Source organism: Geotrypetes seraphini, chromosome 6 (genome assembly GCF_902459505.1).
Source record: "Geotrypetes seraphini chromosome 6, aGeoSer1.1, whole genome shotgun sequence".
Lineage (NCBI taxonomy): Eukaryota > Metazoa > Chordata > Amphibia > Gymnophiona > Dermophiidae > Geotrypetes > Geotrypetes seraphini.
In genome coordinates, this window is record NC_047089.1 from 2,846,700 (window position 1) to 2,871,224 (window position 24,525).

At 45.6% G+C, this 24,525-nt stretch overlaps 1 protein-coding gene across 4 annotated transcripts in view; it reads left to right on the top strand.

The window, feature by feature from the left end:
• The window catches only part of FAM160A2 (family with sequence similarity 160 member A2), a 124,507-nt gene that overhangs the window by 72,075 nt on the left and 27,907 nt on the right, over positions 1-24,525 (top strand). For all 4 annotated transcript variants that reach the window (XM_033949158.1, XM_033949159.1, XM_033949157.1 and 1 more), the window contains 4 exons: positions 1,412-1,498; positions 4,159-4,326; positions 7,662-7,741; positions 10,550-10,719. In XM_033949158.1, coding sequence (XP_033805049.1) covers positions 1,412-1,498; positions 4,159-4,326; positions 7,662-7,741; positions 10,550-10,719 — 505 coding nt within the window. The remainder of the gene's footprint in view (positions 1-1,411; positions 1,499-4,158; positions 4,327-7,661; positions 7,742-10,549; positions 10,720-24,525) is intronic.

Consider the following 24,525-nt stretch of genomic DNA (forward strand, 5'->3'; position numbering starts at 1 on the left):
AGGGAAGTGGTGGAGAGGAAAACGGTGATGGAATTCAAAAAAGCGTTGGATAAAAATAGAGGATCTCTAATTAGAAAATGAAGAATGTAAATTAAAGAACTAAGGCTGGTATTGGACAAACCTGCACAGTGTGTGTTCCATATATGGTGATTAGGTGTAGGATGGCATCAATGTGAACTCCACTAATATGGAACAGGAGGATGTTACTGGCCAGACTTTACCGTAGATGTCCTGCAAACAACGGGTTGGTTGGATAGGCTGGAGAGAGCTTGGACGGCAACTTCAGTATTTGGAACCTAGGACAATACCAGATGGACTTTACAGTCTATGACCCAGAAATATCAAAGAAGAGACAAGTTAATTTAATCAGGTACTTTTAATGGGCCGACTGGATGGACCGTTCAGGTCTTTATCTACCGTCATTTACTATGTTACTAAAATGCTTCTGTATCGCTCCATGGTGCGACTTCACCTGGACTATTGTGTTCAATTCTGGTCTCCTTAGCTCAAGAAAGATATAGTGGCTCTAGAAAAGGTTCAAAGAAGAGCGACCAAGATGATAAAGGGAATGAAATTTCTCTCGTATGAGGAAAGACTAAAAAGGTTAGGGCTTTTCAGCTTGGAAAAGAGAAGGCTGAGGAGAGATATGAGTTGAGTAGAATGGGTACAAGTGGATCAATTTTTCACTCCATCAAAAATTACAAAGACTAGGGGACACTCGATGAAACTTCAGGGAAATACTTTTAAAACCAATAGGAGGAAATATTTTTCACTCAGAGAATAGTTAAGCTCTGGAATGCGTTGCCAGTGATTGTGGTAAAAGCGGATAGCTTAGCTGGTTTTAAGAAAGGTTTGGACAAATTTCTGGAGGAAAAGTCCATAGTCTGTTATTAAGACATGGGGGAAGCCACTGCTTCACCCTGGATCAGTAGCATGGAATGCCTGGATTGGCCACTGTGAGAACTGGCTACGGGGCTTGATGAATCTTTCGTCTGACCCAGTAAAGCTATTCTTATGTTCTTATGACTCCAATAGGCTTCTCTTGTTAGCCATTGTTAGGCTGTAGTTACTTTGCCGTTGAATCCTTTCCTGTTTCATGTTTTAAATATGGAAAAAGACTCATAAAATCGTGCCTAGTGGTTAATGCAGCAGCCTGAGAACCTGGAAAACTAGGTTCAATTTCCACTGCAGCTCCTTGTGACTCTGGGCAAGTCACTTAACCCTCCATTGCTCCAGGTATATAATATGTAAAGCACAGAAAGGCAGTACTGTATAAACAAATACGTTCATTGCTGGGGATAGTCTGGCCTTTTTAGACTTTTCACTTGGGTGCCCTTTTTTGCAATCACCCCTTGCTGTGCAGGTACTTAAGGCTTGATTCTTTGTTATGACTTGTCCATTCCTCCTCCAGGTGTCGCACCCTCTCGTTCAGAATCAGCTCGTGGACTATATTCATAATGGATTCTTGGTGCCTGTCATGGGTCCAGCCCTGCACAAGGTAAGATAACCCTTCCTGTGCTTCATAGATGTTAATCTGGAATTGGCAGGGAGACAAGTGGATGGATCTCATAGTGCTGGGCCCCCAATATCATAAGTAAGGAGGCACCTAGTGTCATTCCCCTGTCCTGGCACAATGGTTACTGCAGTTTGCCAGACACAGTCCTAGCCTAGGGAAGGGATTCATGGACAGCTTTGTTCTCCTATTGCATTTCTAACTGTCCAAGGGAGACCAGTTTTATCTGGTGGACATAGCAGAGGCTGAGGATGGTAATTACATAGTAGTTTAATTGGAGAGGGGATATGGTGAGAGTGCAGATGGCCAAGTCTCAGATCACGGTCTTCTCAGACCCTTAATTCCTGCTTTCTGTTGAATTTCCTGGGGTTTGGTGCAGTAAAATGCAGGTTGAAGTTTGTATGGAGCTGCATCCTCTGTCCAGCAAATATGAAAAGTCTGGTTTGGATTTTTTTTTTAACCTTATAGCCTAAATTGGTGTTCAAGGCATATGCATAGGGATACAGAACTGAATAAATCAAAAGGACACTGAGCCTGTCTTGCTGGAACTAGATTAAAAATGGACACAGGGTCGTAGTGCCTTTCAACCCGAGAGCTGCGTGATGATGCTTCTCTTTAAAATGCAAGTGAGTCACAAGGAACATTTTCAATACTGTGTCTAAGTCCAACTTTGGACATTTCCCATAAGACGTCCAAAAGTTGGTACAGGGAAACCTCTATTTTTGAAACCGCTAGACGTCCAAATGTTTTTGGGGAAAATGACCTATTTGGACATCTTGGTCCTTAAGGCGTCCAACTTTTTTGACCATTTTCAAATTCAAAAATGTCTAATTCAAGCCCATTTGGATGTGGGAGGGACCAGCATCTTAATGAAATAAGAGCCTTACTCTAATGAGAGGGGTCAAAATGACTTGAAACTCCAAAAACCAGACCTGCTCTCTATTCTCCAGACACCTGAAGGGTTTTGGGCTAACTGAGCCCCTTATACCAAATACACAGACATCCCAACACCTTAGAGGGCACTGCTGTGAACTTCACATAAAGGTTGCCAGGTACATATTTCAACAGAACCCCCTTTTAGTGTTTGGTGAGCCCTCCAAAACCCCCCCAAACCTACAGTATCCACCTGTCTACCGCCCCAATAGGCCTTATAGCTGCAGGTGTCACCTATATTGCAGAACAGTAGGTTTTAGGTGTGTTTTGGAGGGCTCACACTTGCCACCATAAATGTAGTGGTTAAAATGGCTTATGGTTCACTAACCCACCCTGTAGGTCTGCTAGGCTTTCCTGTACCAGGTGCTGCTGTTCTGGGTGTGGGGAAGTGTGTGAGGGTCTTTACTTTATCTCTGCAGTGGTTATGTAGTTACTTACACTCTTTTAAAACAAGTCTAACTCAAAACACATAAGTTCCATCCAGGACGTCTGCCAAAACATTTGATTATCCCAGCAGAACGTCTAAGTCTCAAACACTGCCCACTCCTCCCAACACGCCCCTTTGAATGTGGCTTTTGACACTTAGCACTTGTACATCCTCTTGATTAGGATGTCCAAGGGCTGACATAGGCGGGTTTTTGGACGTCTGGATGTTTTGATTATGACCCGCCCCATGTGTATAAGTGTCAGACCATCGTCATTTTTATGAGTCCTAATTTTAATTCAAGATTTGCTTCTGTTGCGTTTAGATTATTCTAATTCACTTTATTGCGGAACATCAGCTAAACTGCAGCTTTTACTAAATATATCAATTAGGTTAATTGTTAAGAAATCACTTTTCAAACCTGAGACTCCATTGCTAATTGCTGTACATTGGCTTCCTATACAAGCTCAGATCATGTTTAAATTAGCATGTATTATATTCAAAATGATCTACGGTGGTGATTATTCATATCCCATTTGGAAGAAGAACCCCACAATTTTCTCTGACCCTGTTTCCCTCCTTTAGAGGTGTAAAATACAAAGGTCTTTTTGGATCTTCATGAATGCATACCATTTTTCCAATATAAGTACAAGTGCAGAAGAAGAAAGATTGGGGGGGGGGGGGTTCTGAATTTGATTAAATATTTAGTTCCTTAGATAAGAATACTTATATGATATATTTGATTGCATATAGTATGGGAGGGAAGAGATTAAATCTTATGTATTTTGTTAAAATGATAAGAAATTCAAGTGATGTATACAGTTAATGTCAATTATTTATACACTTGTTGTAAGAGATAAAACGAATAAAGATTTATAAAAAAAAAAAAGAGAGATTTTTAACCTGATTCTTAATTGTTAGCTTTTTTCACTTTTGTTGTGATTGTGTATGATAATAATGTTATGTAACCATTTTAGACCGATTTTGGGGATAATAACGGTATATAAAATCTGGATTAGATTTGGGATAATGATATAGAGGCTCATTATCAAAGCCCTTTAGGTTTCTACAGTGTGGTATTTTGTTTGTCTAAGTGCTTTGAAAATGAGCTCCATTAGGCCGAAGTTGGTAACTCTATGGAATTAGTAGCTTTACACCCAAAACTCTTGGGATGAGTGCAAGGACACAGAGTTTGCCAATGAATGAATCCGAATTGGCAGATGAATGTCGTGCTGTTCTCTTTGGGTTGCGGTTTGTATGAGAATTCCTTTGCTCTTTCTCTTTGCAGACCTCCATTGAAGAGATGATTGCCAGCACAGCATACCTAGACCTCTTTCTGCGCAGCGTCAGTGAGACTGCTCTGGTGAAAACCTTCCTGCGTTTTGTACTTTTGCATCGTTATGACAACAGCACAATCCTGGACACCCTTGTTAGTCGAATCAGCAGCAATTCAAGAGTGAGCAGCCTTATGTTGTCTTTTCGGCACAGAATGTCTGTCTTTGGGAATGAGTGTACGGTAGGAGGACCTTAGACTGACATCTTTCCTCTTTAAGGAAAGCTAAATCATCCAGATGATGTGTGAATTCCATAGAAAGAAGCCTGCGTGTTGTACAACATGATAATGCAAGGAAGGGTTAAAAGATTGAAAGGAATCATAAAATGTACAGTACTACTGCTACTACTTATCAAAGGCGTACGCAGCGCTGTACATTTAACATTCAAAAGATGGTCCCTGCTCAGAAGAGCTTACAATCTAGTTTGGACAGACAGACAGAACATCTCAAGTTTCAAGTTTATTTAAAAATTTATTATACCGCCTAATCAGACTTCTAGGCGGTGTACATCAATCAATAAAAATAGTCAAGTTAATAAAATAAACATAATTAGGGGAACAATTGACCAAACAGACAAAAGGGAAAGAGGGTTAGAACTACAAATTTATAAAGGAAAGAAACACTGAAAGAAAGAACAAGAGGTGGGGGAAAAGTCCAAAAAAAGAGCTGTCGAGATGTCCTTAGGAGGACAGTTGCTATTTCACAGCGTCTTTAAGGGAGCCATTGCTACTCAAAGGCATCTTTAAACAAAAAGGTTTTTAATTTGGATTTGAAATGGTTTAAATTTGTTCCTTCTCTCATCTCAGGGTTGGGGAGATTCTGATAGAGGAAATGATACAATGGGTACAAGTAGGTATCTTACAGTGAGTGGGAGTTAAGAGCTGAAAGCTTTAAAAAAGTGGGCTTTTAGCTCGGATTGGAATACTGACGTATTGATTCAGGCAGCCTATTCCAGGCATACAGAGCAGCAGGAAAGAAGGGATGGAGTCTGGAGTTGGCAGTGGAGGAGAAGGGTACAGATAAGAGGGACTTAGCCAACGAACTGGCACAATAAATACTCCAAAACTTTGGTGGTTAAAATTTTTTTTATTAAAAAAGAAAAAGGCTGTGTTGTTTATTGAAAGATCATAAAAAGGCCCCAATACGGTCTGTGTTTCGGCACTAGGAAATGCACAAACCATCTACAGCAGTGGATCTCAAACTGTGTGCCTCCTGAGATTCCAAGTGTGGCACAGCACACTGAGGAGGAAGAGAGGCGCCTGCCCGCTGACTTCCCTACGCGGTATGGCGCCAGCGCTGCCCAATTCGCCAAAAGCCTGCATGTTTTCCCCTTCTCTCTAGTGTCCTCCGGCTTTCCCCCTGGCCTCCCAGTCTCACCTTTAAAGCTAATTACAGCAGCCTGCAGAGGATCGCCAGTAGGTAAAATGATTTTATTTTCAATATGGTGATTGAAATGTGTCAGTTTTGAGAATTTATAGCTGCTGTGTATATGAAAAATGAATTGAGAAAATTGCATTACAATTAGTAAAGGGGATGGGATCTGGGACAGAGCTTAGGTGGGCTTAGGGAGGTCTGTGGTTGGGGTACTTAGTTCATATTTGTTAGAGTGAAGTAGTTGAGAAACCCTGCTCTGGCAATCAGCTGGTGCCAGTGCCTCTCCTTCCCTGCTGGCACCCCCTACTGGCGTCTCAGGACCCATCTGGAGGGCCTCTTCACATGCGCAGACATCGATGCGTGATGTCATCATGGCGACGTCCGTGACTCGAGCCGTGGCCATCACCTTTAGTGTGCCCCGGCTCGAGAAAGTTTGAGAGACACTGATCTACAGGGTTAACAACAAAGCAATCGCCTTAAACTAACAAATCAAATGACAATCAAATTTGCATAAGTGTACAGTGCCGCCTGCAGTGGTAAATCTGGCATCCACCCCTCCCTTCCCATGGGTGGGACATCGCTACAAACCCCCTCCTCCCATCTCCATGCAGCACAGTGACTCTTACCCCTCCCTGGTTCTCAAGGTACGTGCAGGTCGTTAGCAGAGACAGCGATTGAAACAGGCTGCCTTTGCATCCCACCCACAGGAATTTATTTCATAGAGTCAGGACGCAACCTAGGAAAAGCCTAGGTAGATGCAGCATGCTTCAGTTGCTGTCTGGGACCCTGTGGGTTGGAGGGAAGAGGGTAGAGAGATACCAGGCCCAGAAGGGGGAGGGGGAAATGTTGGACCTGTGTAGGGAGAGAAGGAGAGGAAAGGTGATTTGAAATATGCTGGACTCCTGAAGGGATGAGATGCTGGAACCAAGAGGGATAAGAGGAGAGAAAAAGAGGGAAGAGACAGAGCAAAGAAGATGGAGGGGATGTGGAAAGGGGAGGGAGAGAGACCTGGAGCAAAGGGGAAAGGAAGAGAGGGGGAGAAATGCAGGTCTGGGGGTCAGTGAAGGGAAGAGAGATAGAGACTGACTGGACCAGGGAAAAGAGGTTGGACCAACGGAGAGAGGAAGAGAGAGAAAAAGAGGCTGGATCAGGAATGGGGATGCAGGAGGAAGGGAAGAGAGAAGGAAGAAGCTGGACATGGGGAGGGACAGGAACATAGACAGGAAATGCAGACTACGGAATGATCACAGGAAAAGGGACACAGAGGAGATGCTGACTAGCGTGAGGTTATGGGCACAGAGGGCTGACGCTGGACAGGATGAATAAAAGTGAATAGTGGACATAAAGAAGAAATGTCAAAAGGACTGGAGACCTTGGAAAAAGAGAGAAGACTAGAAGAGACACTGGGACCAAAGCAATGAGCAGACAACAAAGGTTTAGAAAGTGATTCTTTGGCTGAATTTATTCAATCTAAATAGGTCTGATTTAGTAAATGTGCATTCACGTTCTGCTCATATTACTGTGACAGGTTTTGCAAATATAGGTTTGGAATTTGTTTACTGGAGTTCTTCAAGGATTATTTTTCCTCCTATTTCCCCCCAGGCCCATTACATTGGGGCCCATTCAGTCCTAGCTAAGTCACTGATGAAATCTCTGTTGGTTTGTCAGGATATTTGTGACCTCAATCAGCCACTTTTGGAAGTAGGATCCTGGGTTTCATGGACCTGTAATCTGTTTTAGGAGGGTTTACAATCTGAGTTTGTAGCAAAGGCAATGGAGGGTTAAGTGACGTGCCCAAGGTCACAAGGAGCTGCATTGGGATCGGGCTGCTCCTCCAATCCATCAGTGGATAAGGGGGACTAAGTGCAGTGATGCTTATCTACACTTTGGAGGCCAATGGGGCCTGCTTTTCCCCCACAAACTGCATAAGGAAAGAATATGCTTTTGAAAAGTGACAAACTATTGTTGGCCTCCAACGCTGCATTGCCCATGTACACAGAGGGCCATTTTCAGACCTCTTTGCATATTCTGCACCTTATACCTAATCTCTCTACCCATTACCTTTGTTTATTTTGTTTTCTAGCTGTGTATGGTATCTCTAAGTCTCTTCAAAACTCTTCTGAGTCTGAACTGTGAAGATGTTTTGCTTCAGCTGGTGCTCAGGTACGAGAAACCTTTAGACTAAACGGTTCTGTCTGCTATGTTAATGCTTTGCTCTTATCTGAATGTTACTTAAGGTCTCATCTATGAAATAAGATTGGAAAATCCTCATGTTAAATTCTAAAAGGGGGGAGGACATTGGTGAGAAGTACAGACATACTCAGTTCAGACTTTGCAGGATTTTCAAAGTAAAGTATGTGTATGAAAATCATTTCAGTAAAACACGTGTACATGTTTACACCTGCTAATACTTGGTACAGTAGCCTCAGCACCCTGAGTTTGTGGGTTCAAACCAACGCTGCTCCTTGTGACCCTGGGCAAGTCACTTAATCCCCTCATTGCCCCAGGTACGTTAGATCCTGCCAAGACAGACAAGGAAAAATGCTTGAAAACCTGAATCAGTTTATATAAACCATTCTGAGCTCCCCTGGAAGAACAGTTTAGAAAACTGAATAAATAAATAAAACGCATAATTTCCTGTCCCTCAGGAAAAAAAGATTCCCCCAACAGCATGAAAATGGAGGTAGGCATGTATTTTGTCAAATATACATGGGTGAAGCTAAAAAAGTAATGCCTCTAACAGGTCTCAACAAATTTTCATTAAATCTAGGAACCAGTCCAAAAACTTAGGAGCCAGCATCTAGGATCTTTCTCACTACTCCTTTCCCACCCTTCCAATATTGTCTCCAGTGAAGTTTGGGGAAGAGGGGTTTAGAACCTCCCCTGAAATTAGCAATAGGTCCTAAGATTTTTTTTCCTATTTTGTGTCTGAATAAGGCAAAGATACTTTAAGAAATCCATTCCTTGATGTGACTCTGCTAATCAGAAGTCAGTAGTCTTCCTTCCCAAAGCATGCTGTCAACTGTGTGACAGTGCAAGGCCCAGAAGCCAATGGTGACCTCTGGGGCAGCCCCATTGTCATTCTGATTTGTGGTTAGAAAGGGGGAAGTGGATGGGAGGCAGAGCTCCATGCTTGAAGGACATTTCTCAATAGCAGAAGAAAATGCATTTGGAAACACCCAACCCCAATAAAAAGTTTGAAGGCAGCTCATTTGAATGCCAAGTGGCCCCAGCATAAAAAGTGGAGAAGACCACTGCTCTAGATTGCAATTGCCTCTTTGTTTCACCTATCATCAGAGCCTGATTACCCCACCAGTTGTGCTCTCATACCCTTTTTCCATAGCCTTTACCCAGTTTGTCTGTTTCTCGCTCTCATCTCTCATCTCTGGCTTTCACCCAGTCTGTATCTCTTGTGGCCCTCTGCAGCCATCTCCCAGTCTATCCAGCCATCACACAGTCAGTCTTTCTCTCTTGTGCCCCTTCCCAGCCTTCCCTTGGGCTCTCCTGTGTGTGTCTCACCAGCCTTCACCTGATTCTCTCTGCTCTTGCCTCATTCACAATAGCTTCTCCCTCCTGCTCCATGGTGCAGGGGGTTTGGGAAGTCTTGCAGGACTTGAAACCGTGAAACTTCCCCAACCCAGGTATATAGAAAGCCCAATCACCATGCAAAAGAGAGAAGCTGTTTCAGGCAGCTCAACGGTAGGATAAAAAAAGTTTCAGAGGTTAGAAATCCTGGGCGCCAGGATTAAATTTCTATGCGCAAACTGGCCTCCAGGATTTGACAAGCCTTGCCACCTAAGGTTTTTTGCCGTTTTCTCAGCAACCACTTTGAATTTCAACAAAAAATTTGACATACTTATTTGGTCATCATACTTACATATATATTACTGATAATCAACATAATTATCTTAAGCTTTGTTGATGTAACTGGCATTTTTGTGTTACTACCTAGCAATTTTTGCACGTTAGAAATGTTTGAGCTAAAACGTAGTAAAAAATAATCAATCAATCACACGATAAAATTCTCAGTTACTATCGATTCTTGAAGTGTCCACCCCCAGCTTTAACACAGGCCTTAGTTGCTTTGGGAAGTTTTTAACAGCTTTGTAGGTCAGTCATGTGGCAGGCGCTACCAGATCATCTGCAGGGCTTCCTTGAGGTCATGATTGCTTGTAGCTTTGAACGGAGCTTGTGTTAGGCCTCCAACATTACTCCCCAGACAAAACTCTATAACACTGTGATGTCATTAACTGTAAGCTGGTTTAACAGTGCAAACTTTTGAACATTCATGCTAAAGAGTCTCTAACTTTGCCTTCTTTAAAGATAACCTTATTCCATTTGTCACACACATGTAGATTGTAACAACAAATAAAGCTGTGAAATTTCACATTGAAACTCCAAACAGTTGCTGAGAAAATAGCAAAGGGAGTTACCTTTTTTTTGTTTTGCCTCACCCTGTAGAGTGGACAGTTCTATGAAGGCTCATTTGCTTGAGCAGACCACAGATATACCCAGGAAATGTCTTTGAAAATGACTGTCCAATGAAGACCTGAAGCCTCCTCCACATGTTTGATGGGTTGCACTAGTGTCCTACACAACTAGGCAGAACTGAGTCTATAGCAGGGACTGAGGTGTCAGGTAGGGCCTCTGAGTTCTAATACTGGCTCTTGGCACCAGGAGCATAAGTTTAGGACTAAGTTTAGTTAATCCCTTTAAAACGTTTTGCAGTAAACTATGATTTTGTTGTAGTAAGTTGCTTGCTAGAATGCTTTAACCTAAAGGATCTAGTAACGACTGAGGCCTGAAACATTATGGTCATTTGGTCATGGGAGGTCTGCACAAGCAGAGACTGGTCCAATTTTCCCTGAAAGTATTGTAGTCTTAGCTGGGATATGAGCTTTGTGATTCACAGTCACTTGCTTGCCTGGGTCATATGTCTGCTATTGAAGAATGAATTTAATGCTCCTCTAGGTATCTCATTCCCTGCAATCATGTCATGCTGAGCCAGAAGAGAGCTGTGAAGGACCTGGACATCTATGGCAAGACAGCAGATAAATTCCTGTCTCTGATCCCACGCTGTTGCCAGAAAGAGAGTTTCTTGCTGCCCGAGCAAGAGGAGGAACATGCAACATGGTCCAAAGGTGACCAAGAAAAGAGCTTGAAGGAATTGTAGACATAGGGCGATAGATAATATGAGACTGTCTGATAGAGGGAAGTGAAAGGGAGCGCATGCATAGAAACAGAGAAATGCAGGCAGATAAAGACCTTGTGGCCTATCCAGCCTGCCCATCCATACTATCCACTATCCCTTCCTCTCCCCTAGATATCCTATATGTTTGTCCCATGCTTTCTTAAATCCAGATATAGCCTTCGTCTGCTCCTTGCATCTATCACCCTTTCTGTAAAGAAGTATTTCCGTAGATTTCTCTTGAGTGTCTCCTTTCACCTTGCTCCTATGCCCCCTCTTTCCAGAGCTTCCTTTCAGTTGAAAGAGACTCACCTTCTGTGCAAATATCTCAACCTTCCATATTGTCCGAGCCTAGACGTGGACTTTCTCTAACTAGGGACTCCTCATCTTTGGGAGACTGATCACCACCCCGGTTCTCCTTTGTAATATTTGTTATATGTTGAGAGTTACTATTATGCAATGGTGGTAATACCGGACTTCTGGGGGAAAGAGGACACCAGTAGCTGGAGCTTGTTTAATGTTGTGGGAATAGAGGGAAGGGTGGGAAGACCTTATGCTTCTATTGGGGGGTGGCAGGGAGAGGGGAGGGATGGTACTGTGGAAGGGCTACAGTGTGCATAGAGAGTGACTGCTGATGTGAAGAATTTGGCTGGGGTGGACGAAACAGAGTAATCTCTATAGCGGGACCATGGCAAGTTATAATCCCTTGGAACGTGGGGGGCAAACATTCCCCAATAAAGCGTAGTAAGATCTTACGGACCTTGCACAGACATAAAGCTAGCATAGCCCTTCAGGAAACACATTTGAGTACTCTAGAACATGGTAAACTATGTAAATGGTGGGTGGGGGACATTATTGAGACCCTGCTCAACATAAGAAAACAGGGGTGATCATTCTATTAAAGAAGGGTTTGGCAGTGAAAAAACACTTTAAGTACAAAGATCTACTGGGTAGTTATCCCAGGACAAGCAGGCAGCATATTCTCTACATGTGGGTGACGTCATCCACGGAGCCCCGTCACAGACAGCTTTTCAAGCAAACTTGATTGAAGATCTCAAAGTTTGCTAGTGCTGCACCACGCATGCGTGTGCCTTCCCACTCCACTAGAGGGCACATCTCCTCCTCGTGGTCTTCAGTTCTTAGTTTTCCGCGGAGCCAGAAAGCCCTGTCTCTCTTCTCTGCATTCTAAGTACCTTTCTTGGCACCGCGGCTTCTTTATTTTCACTTCGGAAGTCGCTGTGCGGTGTTTTGTACTTTTTTCTTCACTCATGTGATTTTTTCTTTTTCGACTTTGGTGACCGGGGGATCCCAGTTTGCCTTGGCTGCCTGGCCTCGCGTGGCCGCGGCCTTTCTTTTACCTTATATCCCGGCCTCTTACCAGGTTTAAGAAGTGCACGCAGTGCAGTCAGGTAATTTCCATCACAGACCCGCACTGCTGGTGTATCTTGTGCCTGGGTGCTGACCACCCTACATACTCTTGCCCTCGTTGCGCTACCCTTCAGCCTCGGGCTCTTTGGCAGCGTTGGGCCAGGATTGTGGAGCTCTTCGCCATAGAGGCTGACCTCACTTCGGCCCCGGTCTTGGCCTCGACCTCGGCCTCGGTCTCGACGTCGGCCTCGAAGACCTCGTTCCCCTTCAAGTCTCCCTTGACCTCGAAGGCCTCGGCGACCTCGGCTTCTGGTAAGTCTCCTCTTCCTCCTTCAGGTTCAGTTCAGTTACAGACCTCGGCGTCCATGCTTGTCGACACTGATGTGCTGGCGCAGTATTCCAGGGAGGCTTCCCCCTCCTTTTCTGCTGCCTTGCAGTCTCGCTCGGCCTCCCCCCTTGAGGGGCAGTCTGACAGATAGCCTTCTTCCTTCACCAGATTTGTGCAGGACATGGGAAAGGCGTTGGAGATGGAACTTTCCCATCCTCCTAAGGATTCCTTGCGGCTCCCACTGAATCCGGTGTTGCAACAGACTTTTTTCCGAAACTTGGAGACTCCTTATGCTATCCTGGCCATTCAATCTAAAATGGAGTCTCGGTACCGGACTGTCCCCTGTAAGGGGTTTGAGAAGGCTCAGCTTTCCCACCAGTCTTTGGTGGTGGAGTCTTCCCTCACCCTTCCAAGTCTCACCCTTCCAAGGTCTACGCGGCTGTCCCGCCGGGCTGGGAGGGCCGGACTATGGATAAGTTTGGCAGATGCCTGTACCAAAATTCCATGATGGCTAACAGGTCCTAAATTACAACTTTACTTTCACGTCCTATCTGAAGCAGTGCATTAAGTCTCTGCCGTCTTTCCAGGATGATTTGCCGGTCCATCGCTGTGCCAGCTTGTTCAGGCCTCCTATGATGCTTTTGAACTTTCTTCCAGGGTCTCTAGCTTTACGGTGGCCATGCGTCACCTGGCGTGGCTCCGCATAATAGATATGGACCCGAACCTGCAGGACTGGTTGGCGAACCTTCCATGCTTGGGTAACGAGCTGTTCGATGATTCCATCAAGGCCGCCACCAAACGCCTCTCTGAACATGAGCGCTCCTTTGCCTCCTTGGTCCAGGCCAAGGCGAAGCCCGCTCCACCCAAGTCTTATAGGTTGCCTCCCCGGCGCTATCCGCAGAACTCAACGCCGGCGTTTTCTAGGCCTCCTCCTCGGCACCAACAGCAGCAGAGGGCTCCTCTTAAACCTCAGACCCCTGCAGCGGCCAAACCGGTGCCATCCTTTTGACTGTTCCGGCGGGAGAGGGCTGGTCTCATCCGCCCTCGGCCCTTGTCCTCTTCCTATCGGGGGCCGTCTCCACGCCCTCTCTCACCGCTGGGTACTGATCACTGCTGACACTTGGGTCCTCTCCGTCGTCAGAGAGGGGTATTCCCTGAACTTCTGGACCTTGCCACTGGACAGGCCCCCAGGAGAGTTGCTTTCCAACAGGGCGCAGCTCCCCCTGCTTCTCCAGTAGGCTCAGGCCCTCCTTTGCCTTCGGATGGTGGAGGAGGTCCCCCTTTGTCAGCGGGGCTCTGGGTTTTACTCCCGGTACTTTCTGGTTCCTAAAAAGACCGGGGACCTCCGTCCTATCCTGGATCTTCGGAAGCTGAACAAGTTCCTGGTCAGGGAGAGGTTCCGTATGCTCTCTCTTTCCACTTTGTATCCTTTGATGGACGAGGGGGACTGCTTGTGTTACCTCGACCTGAAGGAGGCCTACACTCATGTTCCAATCCATCTGGCCTCCCGAAGGTTCCTTCGTTTTCAGGTGGGGGACCTTCATCTACAATATCGGGTCCTCCCGTTTGGGCTCGCTTCGTCCCCACGGGTCTTCACGAAGTGCCTCGTGGTGGTGGCGAGGACTTCAGGTTTTCCCTTACCTCGACAACTGGCTTATCAAAGCCCCGTCAAGGGAGGGGGTTATTTTAGCGACCCGTCAGACTATTATCTTCTTTCAGCATCTGGGCTTTGAGGTCAACTTCCCAAAGTCCCAGTTGTGCCCCTCTCAGTCCCTGCAGTTCATTGGGGCCGTGCTGGACATGGTTCGCCTCCGTTCGTTTCTGCCTCAGCCTCAGCAGGCCACCCTCATTCGGCTCAGTCGGCTGGTCTCCCTGAGGGCTTCAGTCTCGGCCAAGCAAATGATGATCCTCTTGGGGCACATGGCCTCCACCGTTCATGTGATGCTCTTCGCCAGACTGCACCTTCGCTTCCCTCAGCGGACTCTGGAGTCTCAGTGGAGACAGGATCGGGATCCCGCTTTGCAGCACATTGTGGTGACTCCCTCCTTGAAACGCTCGCTCCGTTGGTGGACCAGCTCTTCCAATCTTTCCAGAGGTTTGCTCTTTCTCGTGCCCCCGCCTCAAAAGGTTCTGACGAAGGACTCCTCTGCGTATGCCTGGGGGGTGCACCTCGACGGCGTTCGAACATAGGGTCTTTGGTCGAGTGCGGACCGTCGCTGCCACATCAATCTTCTGGAGCTCCGGGCCATTTATAATGCCATGGTGGCTTTTCGTCATTTGCTTCAGGATCAGGTGGTCCTGGTGCACAAGGACAACCAGGTGGCGATGTATTATGTAAACAAGCAAGGGGGTACGGGTTCCCTGTCTCTCTGCAGGGAAGCTCTTCGGCTTTGGGAGTGGGCGTTATGCCACAACATCTTCCTTCGGGCGGCTTACATCCAGGGCGAACTGAATTGCCTGGCGGACAGGTTGAGTCGCCTTCTTCAGCCGCACGAATGGTCGCTCCATTCCTCGACTCTGCGTCAGGTGTTTGCTCGATGGGGGACTCCGCAGATAGATCTGTTCGCTTCGCCCCTCAATCACAAGTTGCCTCGCTTCTGCTCCAGGATTTACTCCCCAGATTGTCTCGAGGCGGATGCTTTCCTTCTGAATTGGACGGGCAGGTTCCTCTATGCGTTTCCTCCCTTTCCTCTGATTTTAAAAACTCTCGTGCTCCTCAAGTCGGTACGCGCCACCATGATTTTGATAACTCCTCGGTGGCCCTGGCAGCCGTGGTTCTCCCTGCTCCTCCAACTCAGTGTCAGGGAACCTCTACTTCTGCCTGTTTTTCCTTCTCTGCTATCTCAGAGTCGGGGTTCGCTACTGCATCCCAACCTGCAGTCTCTGCACTTGACGGCTTGGTTCCTTTCCACCTGACTCCTTCCTTTGAGTTTTATCAGTCGGTGCGGGATGTCCTGGAAGCTTCTCGGAAGGCTTCTACTAGGCTGTGTTATTCCCAGAAGTGGACTAGATTCGCTACGTGGTGTGCTTCCCACCGCGTAGAGCCTCTGTCTGCCTCCTTGTCCTCGGTACTGGATTATTTGCTTCATTTGTCTTGGTCTGGCCTCAAGACGAATTCTATTCGACTCCATCTCAGTGCGATTGCTGCCTTTCACCGGCAGCTTGATGGGAAATCGCTCTCGGTCCACCCGCTGGTTTCTCGCTTCATGAGGGGCCTCTTGAATGTCCATCCTCCTCTCCAGCCTCCCCCTGTGGTTTGGGATCTGAATGTGGTTCTCGCTCAACTGATGAAGCCTCCCTTTGAACCCATTGATAAGGCTCCTCTGAAGTTCCTTACTTGGAAAGTGGTGTTCCTGATTGCTCTCGTCTGCTCGCAGAGTCAGTGAGCTGCAGGCTCTGATTGCGGATCCACCTTTTACTGTCTTTCATCACGACAAGGCAGCCCTGCGTACTCATCCTAGGTTCTTGCCTAAGGTAGTTTCGGATTTCCACCTTAATCAGTCTATTGTCCTTCCGGTGTTTTTTCCTAAGCCCCATTCTCATCCGGGAAAGGTGGTGCTTCATACTCTTGACTGTAAGAGGGCGTTGGTTTTTTATATCCAACGGATCCAGTCTTACCGGAAGGTTGCTCAACTTTTCTTGTCCTTTAATCCTAATCGGTTGGGGTGTCCTGTCAAACTGGTTGGCTGCTTGTATTTCCTTCTGCTATGCTTAGGCTGGTCTCTCGCTCCACGGTCGGGTCACAGAGCATAAAGTCCGAGTGATGGGGGCGTCTGTCGCTTTCCTCAAGTCTACGCCTATTGAGGAGATCTGCAAGGCCGGCACTTGGTCTTCGGTTCATACCTTCACCTCTCACTACTGTTTGGATGCTTTTTCCAGGCGCGACGGCCAGTTTGGCCAGTCGGTTTTGCGTAATCTGTTCTCCTAAATTGCCAACTCTCCCTCCGTCCCCTTTGGTAGCTTGGAGGTCACCCACATGTAGAGAATATGCTGCCTGCTTGTCCTGAGATAAAACACAGTTACTTACCGTAATAGGTGTTATCCAGGGACAGCAGGCAGATATTCTCGCAACCCTCCCACCTCCCCGGGTTGGCTTCTTTGCTAGCTATCTGAACTGAAAACCACGAGGAGGAGACACGCCCTCTAGTGGAGCAGGAAGGCACACGCATGCGTGGTGCAGCACTAGCAAACTTTGAGATCTTCAATCAAGTTTGCTTGAAAAGCTGTCCGCGACGGGGCTCCGTGGATGACGTCACCCACATGTAGAGAATATCTGCCTGCTGTCCCTGGATAACACCTGTTACGGTAAGTAACTGTGCTATATATGTGTATGCTCCAAATAAATGTGATAAAGCCTTTTTCAGGGATTTAGTACAGCGTACACATTTGCCAGCAGCTGCACCTATTATCATGGGAGGGGATTTTAACACAGTCTTTGACCCATTGTTGGATGAATCTTCTGCCACTGGAGCAATGCCTATTGATTATTCCAAGGGCGCTCTCATGTTTCGCAGCCTCTCCCTTTTTGGGAGGCTGTGAAAGCAGTTCTTAGGGGAGAGCTCATCTCTTATACCTCTCATAGGAGAAGGGCTTGTGAGGCGGAGATAAAGCAATAGGAAAAGCAAGTACTCCTGGATAGGCAACACTATGGTGGTGTGCCCTCAGGTGTTCACAAAGTGACTTGGCTGGCTCCTCAGGCCACTCTCAATCAGCTCCTAAATGATAGGGCCAAGAAGTCAGCCATGTATTATAGGTTTCAACTATATAAACACGCTAACAAAGCAGGCTCTTTCTTGACCAGACTCATTGCCAGGGAACAGGGATCTCGATGGGTACTGCACCTCAGGAATCAAAATGGGAACCTGGTTGGAACAGACTTGGATATAACTAAAGCCTTTTAAACATTTTTTGCTGATCTTTATGCTACCCCCAATACCCAAGGCCTGGATAGTACTTTATATCGTTCCAATGTCAATCTTCCTGTTCTTTCAGAGCCACAGCGACAGGCTCTCAACTCCCCGATAACAGAAGATGAGGTATACTCCAATATTGGGCTGAGCGCTTTGGGTAAATCACCTGGGATTGATGGCTTTTCAGATGAATTTTATAAGATTCTACAGTCAGCCATATCAGGCTGTCTTACCACAGTGTTTAATTCCTTTCTTGCTGAGGAGAAACTACCGGATTCTCTGAGTGAAGCCCTGATTGTGGTGCTTTTGAAGCCTGGAGGGATCCTTTGTCTTTGGATTCTTATAGGCCCATCTCCTTGATTGCCTTTGAGGCTAAACTCTTTGCAATAGAATGGTCCAAGTTTTACCAGAGCTATTAGTGGATCCTCGGGTGAGATTTGTCTGTGGTCGTTCAGTGTCAAAGAACTTTAGGTGGATCTTGCTGTCCTTGGAAAAGGTGAAGAGAGATTCTTTGCCTTTGTTATATTTAAGCTTCTGTGCCGAAAAGACCTTCAACCGAGTTCAGTGGATCTATTTGTTCAAAGTGCTTCAGGCTTATGGATTCTCGGGAGGGTTTATATCAGCTGTCCGAGCATTCTGCTATAGTCCTAGGGCCAGACTTGCAGGGAATGATTGTGTCTCGGACTCATTTGTTGTGACTAGGGGAACAAGACAGGGTTGCCATTATCCCTTCTTCTTTTTGTATTGACTTTGGATCCCCTGATTAGTAACATAATGTCAAACCCGGAGATTGAAGGGGAACTCTCGGGGCTGAAACATTCAAGCTGTCTGCCTTTGCTGATGACATCTTAGCACATATTATTCATCCTCAATGCTCTTTACTGACTCTTTTGGAAACCTTTGCTGAATTTAGTGATTTCTCGAGCTTTAAATTGAATCTAGCCAAATCCGAATATTTAGAGCTTTTACCAATGGGAAGACCTAGGGAATTTTTTCACTGTCCCTTGCATAAGGCCCAGGACTTCTTTAAATACTTGAGGATCTATCTAGGGACCGATACTGCTACATTATATGATAACAATATCTCTCGTCTAATAGCCACTACACGATCTTACTTCCAACAGTGAACAGCTCTTTCTTTATCTCTTATGGGATGCATCAGCCTATACACCATGGTCATTTTTCCGAAATGATTGTACTGCTTACAAACTCTCCCATTGTATAACCGAGCTGTGGATGTTAAAGCACTATGTTGATGCGATTTTGCTGGGGAGGGAAGAAGCCCAAAGTAAGTTTTCATGTGTTACTGGGTAATTGGCGAAGGGGATCCAAAACTTGAAGCTATATAACATGGCATGTCTTTTATGACACTTAGGTGATTGGTTTAATTCTACAGAACATTTTACTCCCTTAGTCATGGAATGCTCCTGGTGTGCCCCTCTTCATCCTTTTTTACGTCCTCCATGCAAGGCTAGGAGCTCTTCCGGAACATGTTCTTTCTTCTGTACTGTTTCAGGCAGCGAGGAGATTGTGGAAAGATTTGGCCAAGTGGGGACGCTTTAACGCCCACAGTAGTTGCTTATTACCCTTGCAAGGAAATGGAGATTTTTACCCAGGGATGGAGAATCTTATTATTCGTAGATGGGGGTCTTTGGGCTTTAGCCAAATTAGGTACCTTCTTTCGAAGGATGCACAGCTATGCCCATTGGACTCACTTAGAGGTTCGGAGGCTCCTTGGGCTGAGGTCTTTATTCGTCCCTTTATCGATATCATATTTCCATAAAAAGTTGGTGCAGAACTTACCTGCCAAACCTGTTGTCAACATACTCGTGAAATGGAGTCGGGATTTGGACACAGAGGTTCTCTTTGAAGATTTTTTAAGGCCTATACACCTCATTCCCACTTGGGTATTTCTGCTGAATTACGAGAATGTCAATTCTGAATCATGTGTTGAGCATATGTCTTGCAGCATGGCCTTTTCTGATGGGTACATCTTCTGATCTTTTCAGGAGATGTCATGGGACTTCGAACACTTTCATACATATTCTGTGGACCTGCCCCCATATTGCTCAATAATGGAGAGCTCTCCTTGAGTGTTTAAAATGCATCTTCCAGCAAACTATTAATTTTCATCCAGTTGGTGTTCCCGTAGGACAGGCTTCTTCTTTGGGGGTTGGGGGTAAGAGACCTAGACTTTGGTTAATAAGAACTTGCATAGTGAGAAAGAAGTGTTTCTTGCAACACTGGACTCAAGATGCTGCTCCCTCTTATTGATGTTGGAACTCAGAAATTTGTGGCTGACCTTTAAAAGAACAGAGAATTTCTACTCTGTCTGGGGTCCTTACATACAATCTTTGCCACCCTGAATTCGTAGTCAACTCTTAAACCAATTGGGGGATTCTGCTTTCCATCACTGAGGTTGGATTAGATTGTTCTGTCTTCTGTTTCTACCAGAGCCCTTCATTCCTTTTTTTCTTTCACAGAACCGGGGGGGGGGGGTTCTATTTATTTTGTTGGTCCTCTTAATAAGGGCTTAATTGCAATCAGTTGCATCAGCAGATGTTAGGTTGCTTTTGTGGACATGTTGGATTTCTCCTCTGACTATTCTCTTGATTGATTATTGATCTCCTCGCCTATCTGACTTTACTTTGTTCATTTGCAGAGGAATGTCTAACATCAGTAAGGGACTGTGCTGTTATCTTAGGAGGAGAGGGTAAGGAAGTATGGGATTGGATTAGATTGGGGATAGTTATTGTTATCTGTATTATAAATACTATCAAGCATTTTTGTATACTTTCCTTGTATTCTGCCATTTGTTCTGAACTATATAGGCTTGTTCTATCTGTAAACAGAACCCAAAATCTCGAGTTATTGTTCAACTTTGAATGTTTATTTTATTCTCATTTCAATAAAAAAAATTTCACATAATAAAATGATTTCAATGTAAAATCATAACTATTTGGGGCTTGTGCAGATGGGATCAGACAGAGTTTGCAGGGATGGGGACAAACTTTGTCTCCGTGTCATTCTCTAGGTTTCACTTTCACTTATATAAATATAAGATATATTACATTTTGTAATCGAAGAACTTTGTATCAAAATTTATTCTAAAAGTTAAAACATTCTGAAATAAATGGGTTAATCATATTATTATCTGTGAAATAAGAAATTTAAGCATTATGATATTTGCATGACATAAAATTTAATTCTATAGGAGTCTGATGGTAAAGGGGATGGAACTCCTGTCGTATGAGGAAAGACTAAAAAAGTTAGGGCTCTTTAGCTCGGAAAAGAGACGGCTGAGGGGAGATATGATTGAAGTCTACAAAATCCTAAGTGGAGTAGAACAGGTACAGGTGGATCGATTTTTCACCCCGTCAAAAATTTCAAAGACTAGGGGACACTCGATGAAGTTATAGGGAACTACTTTTAAAGCCAATAGGAGGAAATATTTTTTCACTCAGGAATAGTTAAGCTCTGGAACGTATTGCCAGAGGTTGTAGTAAGAGTGGATAGCGTAACTGGTTTTAAGAAAGGTTTGGACAATTTCCTGGAGGAAAAGTCCACAGTCTGTTATTGAGAAAGACACGGGGGAAGCCACTGCATGGAATGTTGCTACTCTTTGGGTTTTGGCCAGGTACTAGTGACCTGAATTGGCCACTGTAAGAACTGGCTACTGGGCTTGATGGACCATTGGTCTGACCCAGTAAGGCTATTCTTATGAGTTGGAGTTGGCACATTTTCACCAACTCCAGTAACCCAATAATTGCTTCTGACTCCGACTTCACAACCCTGCAACAGATCACTTGAGAAAGTATGGGTTCTGTCCGTTAATCAGCGGATGGAGACAGAAGAAGAAAGTAGTTCGTGTGATCTTCCCCAGAGAAGGGCGACGGAATAATCGTGCAGCTCCTGACCTAGTGTCTAGCTAGTTTTCATTTGGGTTTTAGTCTCCTGAGCCACTTCTATTCTGGCCTTCAGTTGAGTTGGGGGTCTAGCTGGCATTTCTCCTGAACCATTTTCACAACTGTGCTCTCCTGACCCAGTGGAATATCTGGGCTCTCTAGCTCCTGTTGGTTAAAAAAGACAAAAAGAGCTGAGGTAATTTCAGAGGTTTCTGAAATCCCAAACTCCCTCCTCCCTGTGGACCAAGGAGGGAGTCTGTTCCGATTCATTTATTCTAGGACTCTGCTGGTGTTGCTGTCTCAGTTTTTAGTGTACCGTATTTTCACGCATATAACGCGTGCGTTATACGTGTTTTTACAAACCGTGCATAACCTTGCGCGGTATACGCGTGAGCGCGGTATATAAAATTTTTTTTACATAGTTCCCACCCCGCCCGACGCCCGATTCATCATCCGGAAGGAACGCTCACACCCCCACCGCTCGCACTCCCACCCCGATGGACCGCTCGCACTCCCACCCGAAGAACCGCTCGCACCCCCACAGTCTCCCCCCTCCCCCATGGAGAAGCTGTCTACCTTGTTTCCGGATGCCAGTGAGCCCAGCTGTTTCCTATGCCAGCGGTCCTGCCCCTTCTCTGAGCCCTGCTGCGCTGCTTCCTCTTCCGGCGGTCCCGCCCTGGATCCGTAGCATGGAATGTTTGCTATTCTTTGGGTTTTGACCAGGTATTAGTGACCTGGATTGGCTACCATGAGAATGGGCTACTGGGCATGATGGACCATTGGACTGACCCAGTTAGGCTATTCTTATGTTATGTTCTCATCTGTAGGGGCCTTTGTTTTCACTTCTTATTTTAATGTATTTTTTTTTGGAAACTTATCAGTGTTTTTTATAATGGGAACAAAAATGGAAGAGAATTACCGTAATGTGTGTGGAATGGGGGGGGGGGTGTTTAACTACCATAATTTCTTCAGCTAAATACCGGTAATTCAATCCACCTCAACCAGACATAGGAGAACTCACGCACCATTCGCACACCCTCCAACCAAACACGTGAAAAGAAAAAACTGTTCATTCTTATAAACAACCTTATAACTTTTAATCTAGAGTTAGTGAGTATGAATTCAGCAACAAGAACAGAAATTACATGTTCATTCTTATAAACTATAACATTAACCAGTAGATCAAACGAAGTATCGAGGACAAAATAATCTAAATACAGTTACCGTAATTACGGTAAAGTTGTAAATAAACAAAGTTTACAGGTTTATTCAGTCATCATCATCACAGTCATCTGAATCCTTGAATCCATCAAAATCCGAATTGTCATCATCGTCATTAAATAAAGTGAGCACGGCCTGCAGACGATCCTCGTTTATTTCCGAAGTAATATCGTCATCATCATCGCTGATATCCATGTTGTTGCCTCCTTCCGCTGCACTGGTAGTACCCCTAGTGTCATTGGTTTCATAAACAATTCCCGCTTTTCTAAATCCGTTTCGAATGGTATCTGGTGTTATTTTGTCCCATGCTGAAGCCACCCACTTGCAGACTTCTGTGAAAGTTGCCCGCTTCAGCCGCCCCCCGGGTGTGTACTCGTGCGTGCCGCTCTGCATCCACTCCTTTCTAATAAAAGTCTTGAATGGATGATTCACTGCGATGTCAAGTGGTTGCAGCTTACATGTCAGGCCTCCAGGTATCACAGCGATGTGGGCACGAGTAGAATTAATGTAGGCCTGAACATTTTTTTCTTTGTGGGCAGCCATGGCATCAAAAATTAACAAGGATTTTTTTGCAAAGAATCCACCCTGTCTTGCCCTAAAGCATTTATCTACCCACAATCTCATTACGTCGCAGTCCATCCATCCCTTCTTGTTGCAGTGCACAACCACACTGGTGGGCAGCTTTTCACGGGGCATAGTGACCCTTTTGAAAATGAGCATGGGCTTTAACTTAACCCCGCTAGCTGAGCAACCAAGAACGACTGTAAAACACGTTCTTTCATGCCCAGTTGTGGTGATGGCAACAGATTTAGTACCTGTGGGGGCTATGGTTCTTGTCGCTGGAATGTCGAATGCCATTGGAATTTCATCCATGTTGATGACGTCCTTTGCAGTGATGCCAAGTTCAGATATTTCTTTGGCGACAAAGTCACGGAAATCAATCAATTTTTGCTGCCAGTCATCTGGAAGTCGCTGGCCAACAGTTGTTCTCATTCTAACTGATAGTCCGTTCCTTTTCATAAATTTTGAGATCCATGTGAAGCCAGCTTTGAAGTCGGGTATTCCTCTTCCATTGGCAAGTAGTTTTGCCTTCATCTGAATCGCAACAGTAGAGACTGATTGATTTTGCTCCCTTCTCGCCAGAATCCACTGCTTCAAGTCATCCTCCAGCTGAGGCCATTTTGGTTTGGCCCCACGATGTGCCCGTTTTCACGGCTTGCATTTCTCCAGTTCCTTCTTATCTTTTCTCCATTCATGCACCGATGTTTCTCCAACATCAAACTCTCTCGCTGCAGCCCGGTTGCCTATTTCCTCAGCTTTCGCAACGACTTGAAGCTTAAAGTCCGCTGTATATGACTTTCGTCTCATTCCTGCCATTATGGCGGTAAATTTAAATTTAATTGATAAACTCTACTACCGGGTAGATAAATGCAGAATACCAATCTGAAGAGATCAAATTAAAATGTGGACTCTACATGCAGCATTAATCTTTTATAGGCTTACTCAAAGGCTGAGATGCTGTTGTATAGTCAAAATAGTATTCACTGGGCAAATTACAAGGCCAGATAGAGGGGGGCCACAGCCACGTGGTGAAAAGCACACCGCCAGAAAAACCGCCTTGGTGACAGGTCAAAAGCGCGCCCCCACAACCCGGCGCAGAAAACTAAGCGGCAAGCATGCTCAGACCATTGCGCATGCTTACAGAGCTGGGAGCAGGGCAGGGCGGGCGAAAGGAGAGTCGGGGCAGCGAACGGAGAGTCGGGGCAGCGAACGGAGAGTCGGGGCAGCGAACGGAAAGTCAGGGCAGCCAGAGGAGAGTCGGGGCAGTGAACGGAAAGTCGGGGCGGGTGAACGGAGAGTCGGGGCAACCAGAGGAGAGTCGGGGCAGCGAACGGAGAGTCGGGGCAGCGAACGGAAAGTCAGGGCAGCCAGAGGAGAGTCGGGGCAGCGAACGGAAAGTCAGGGCAGCCAGAGGAGAGTCGGGACAGCCAGAGGAGAGTCGGGGCAGCGAACGGAAAGTCGGGGCA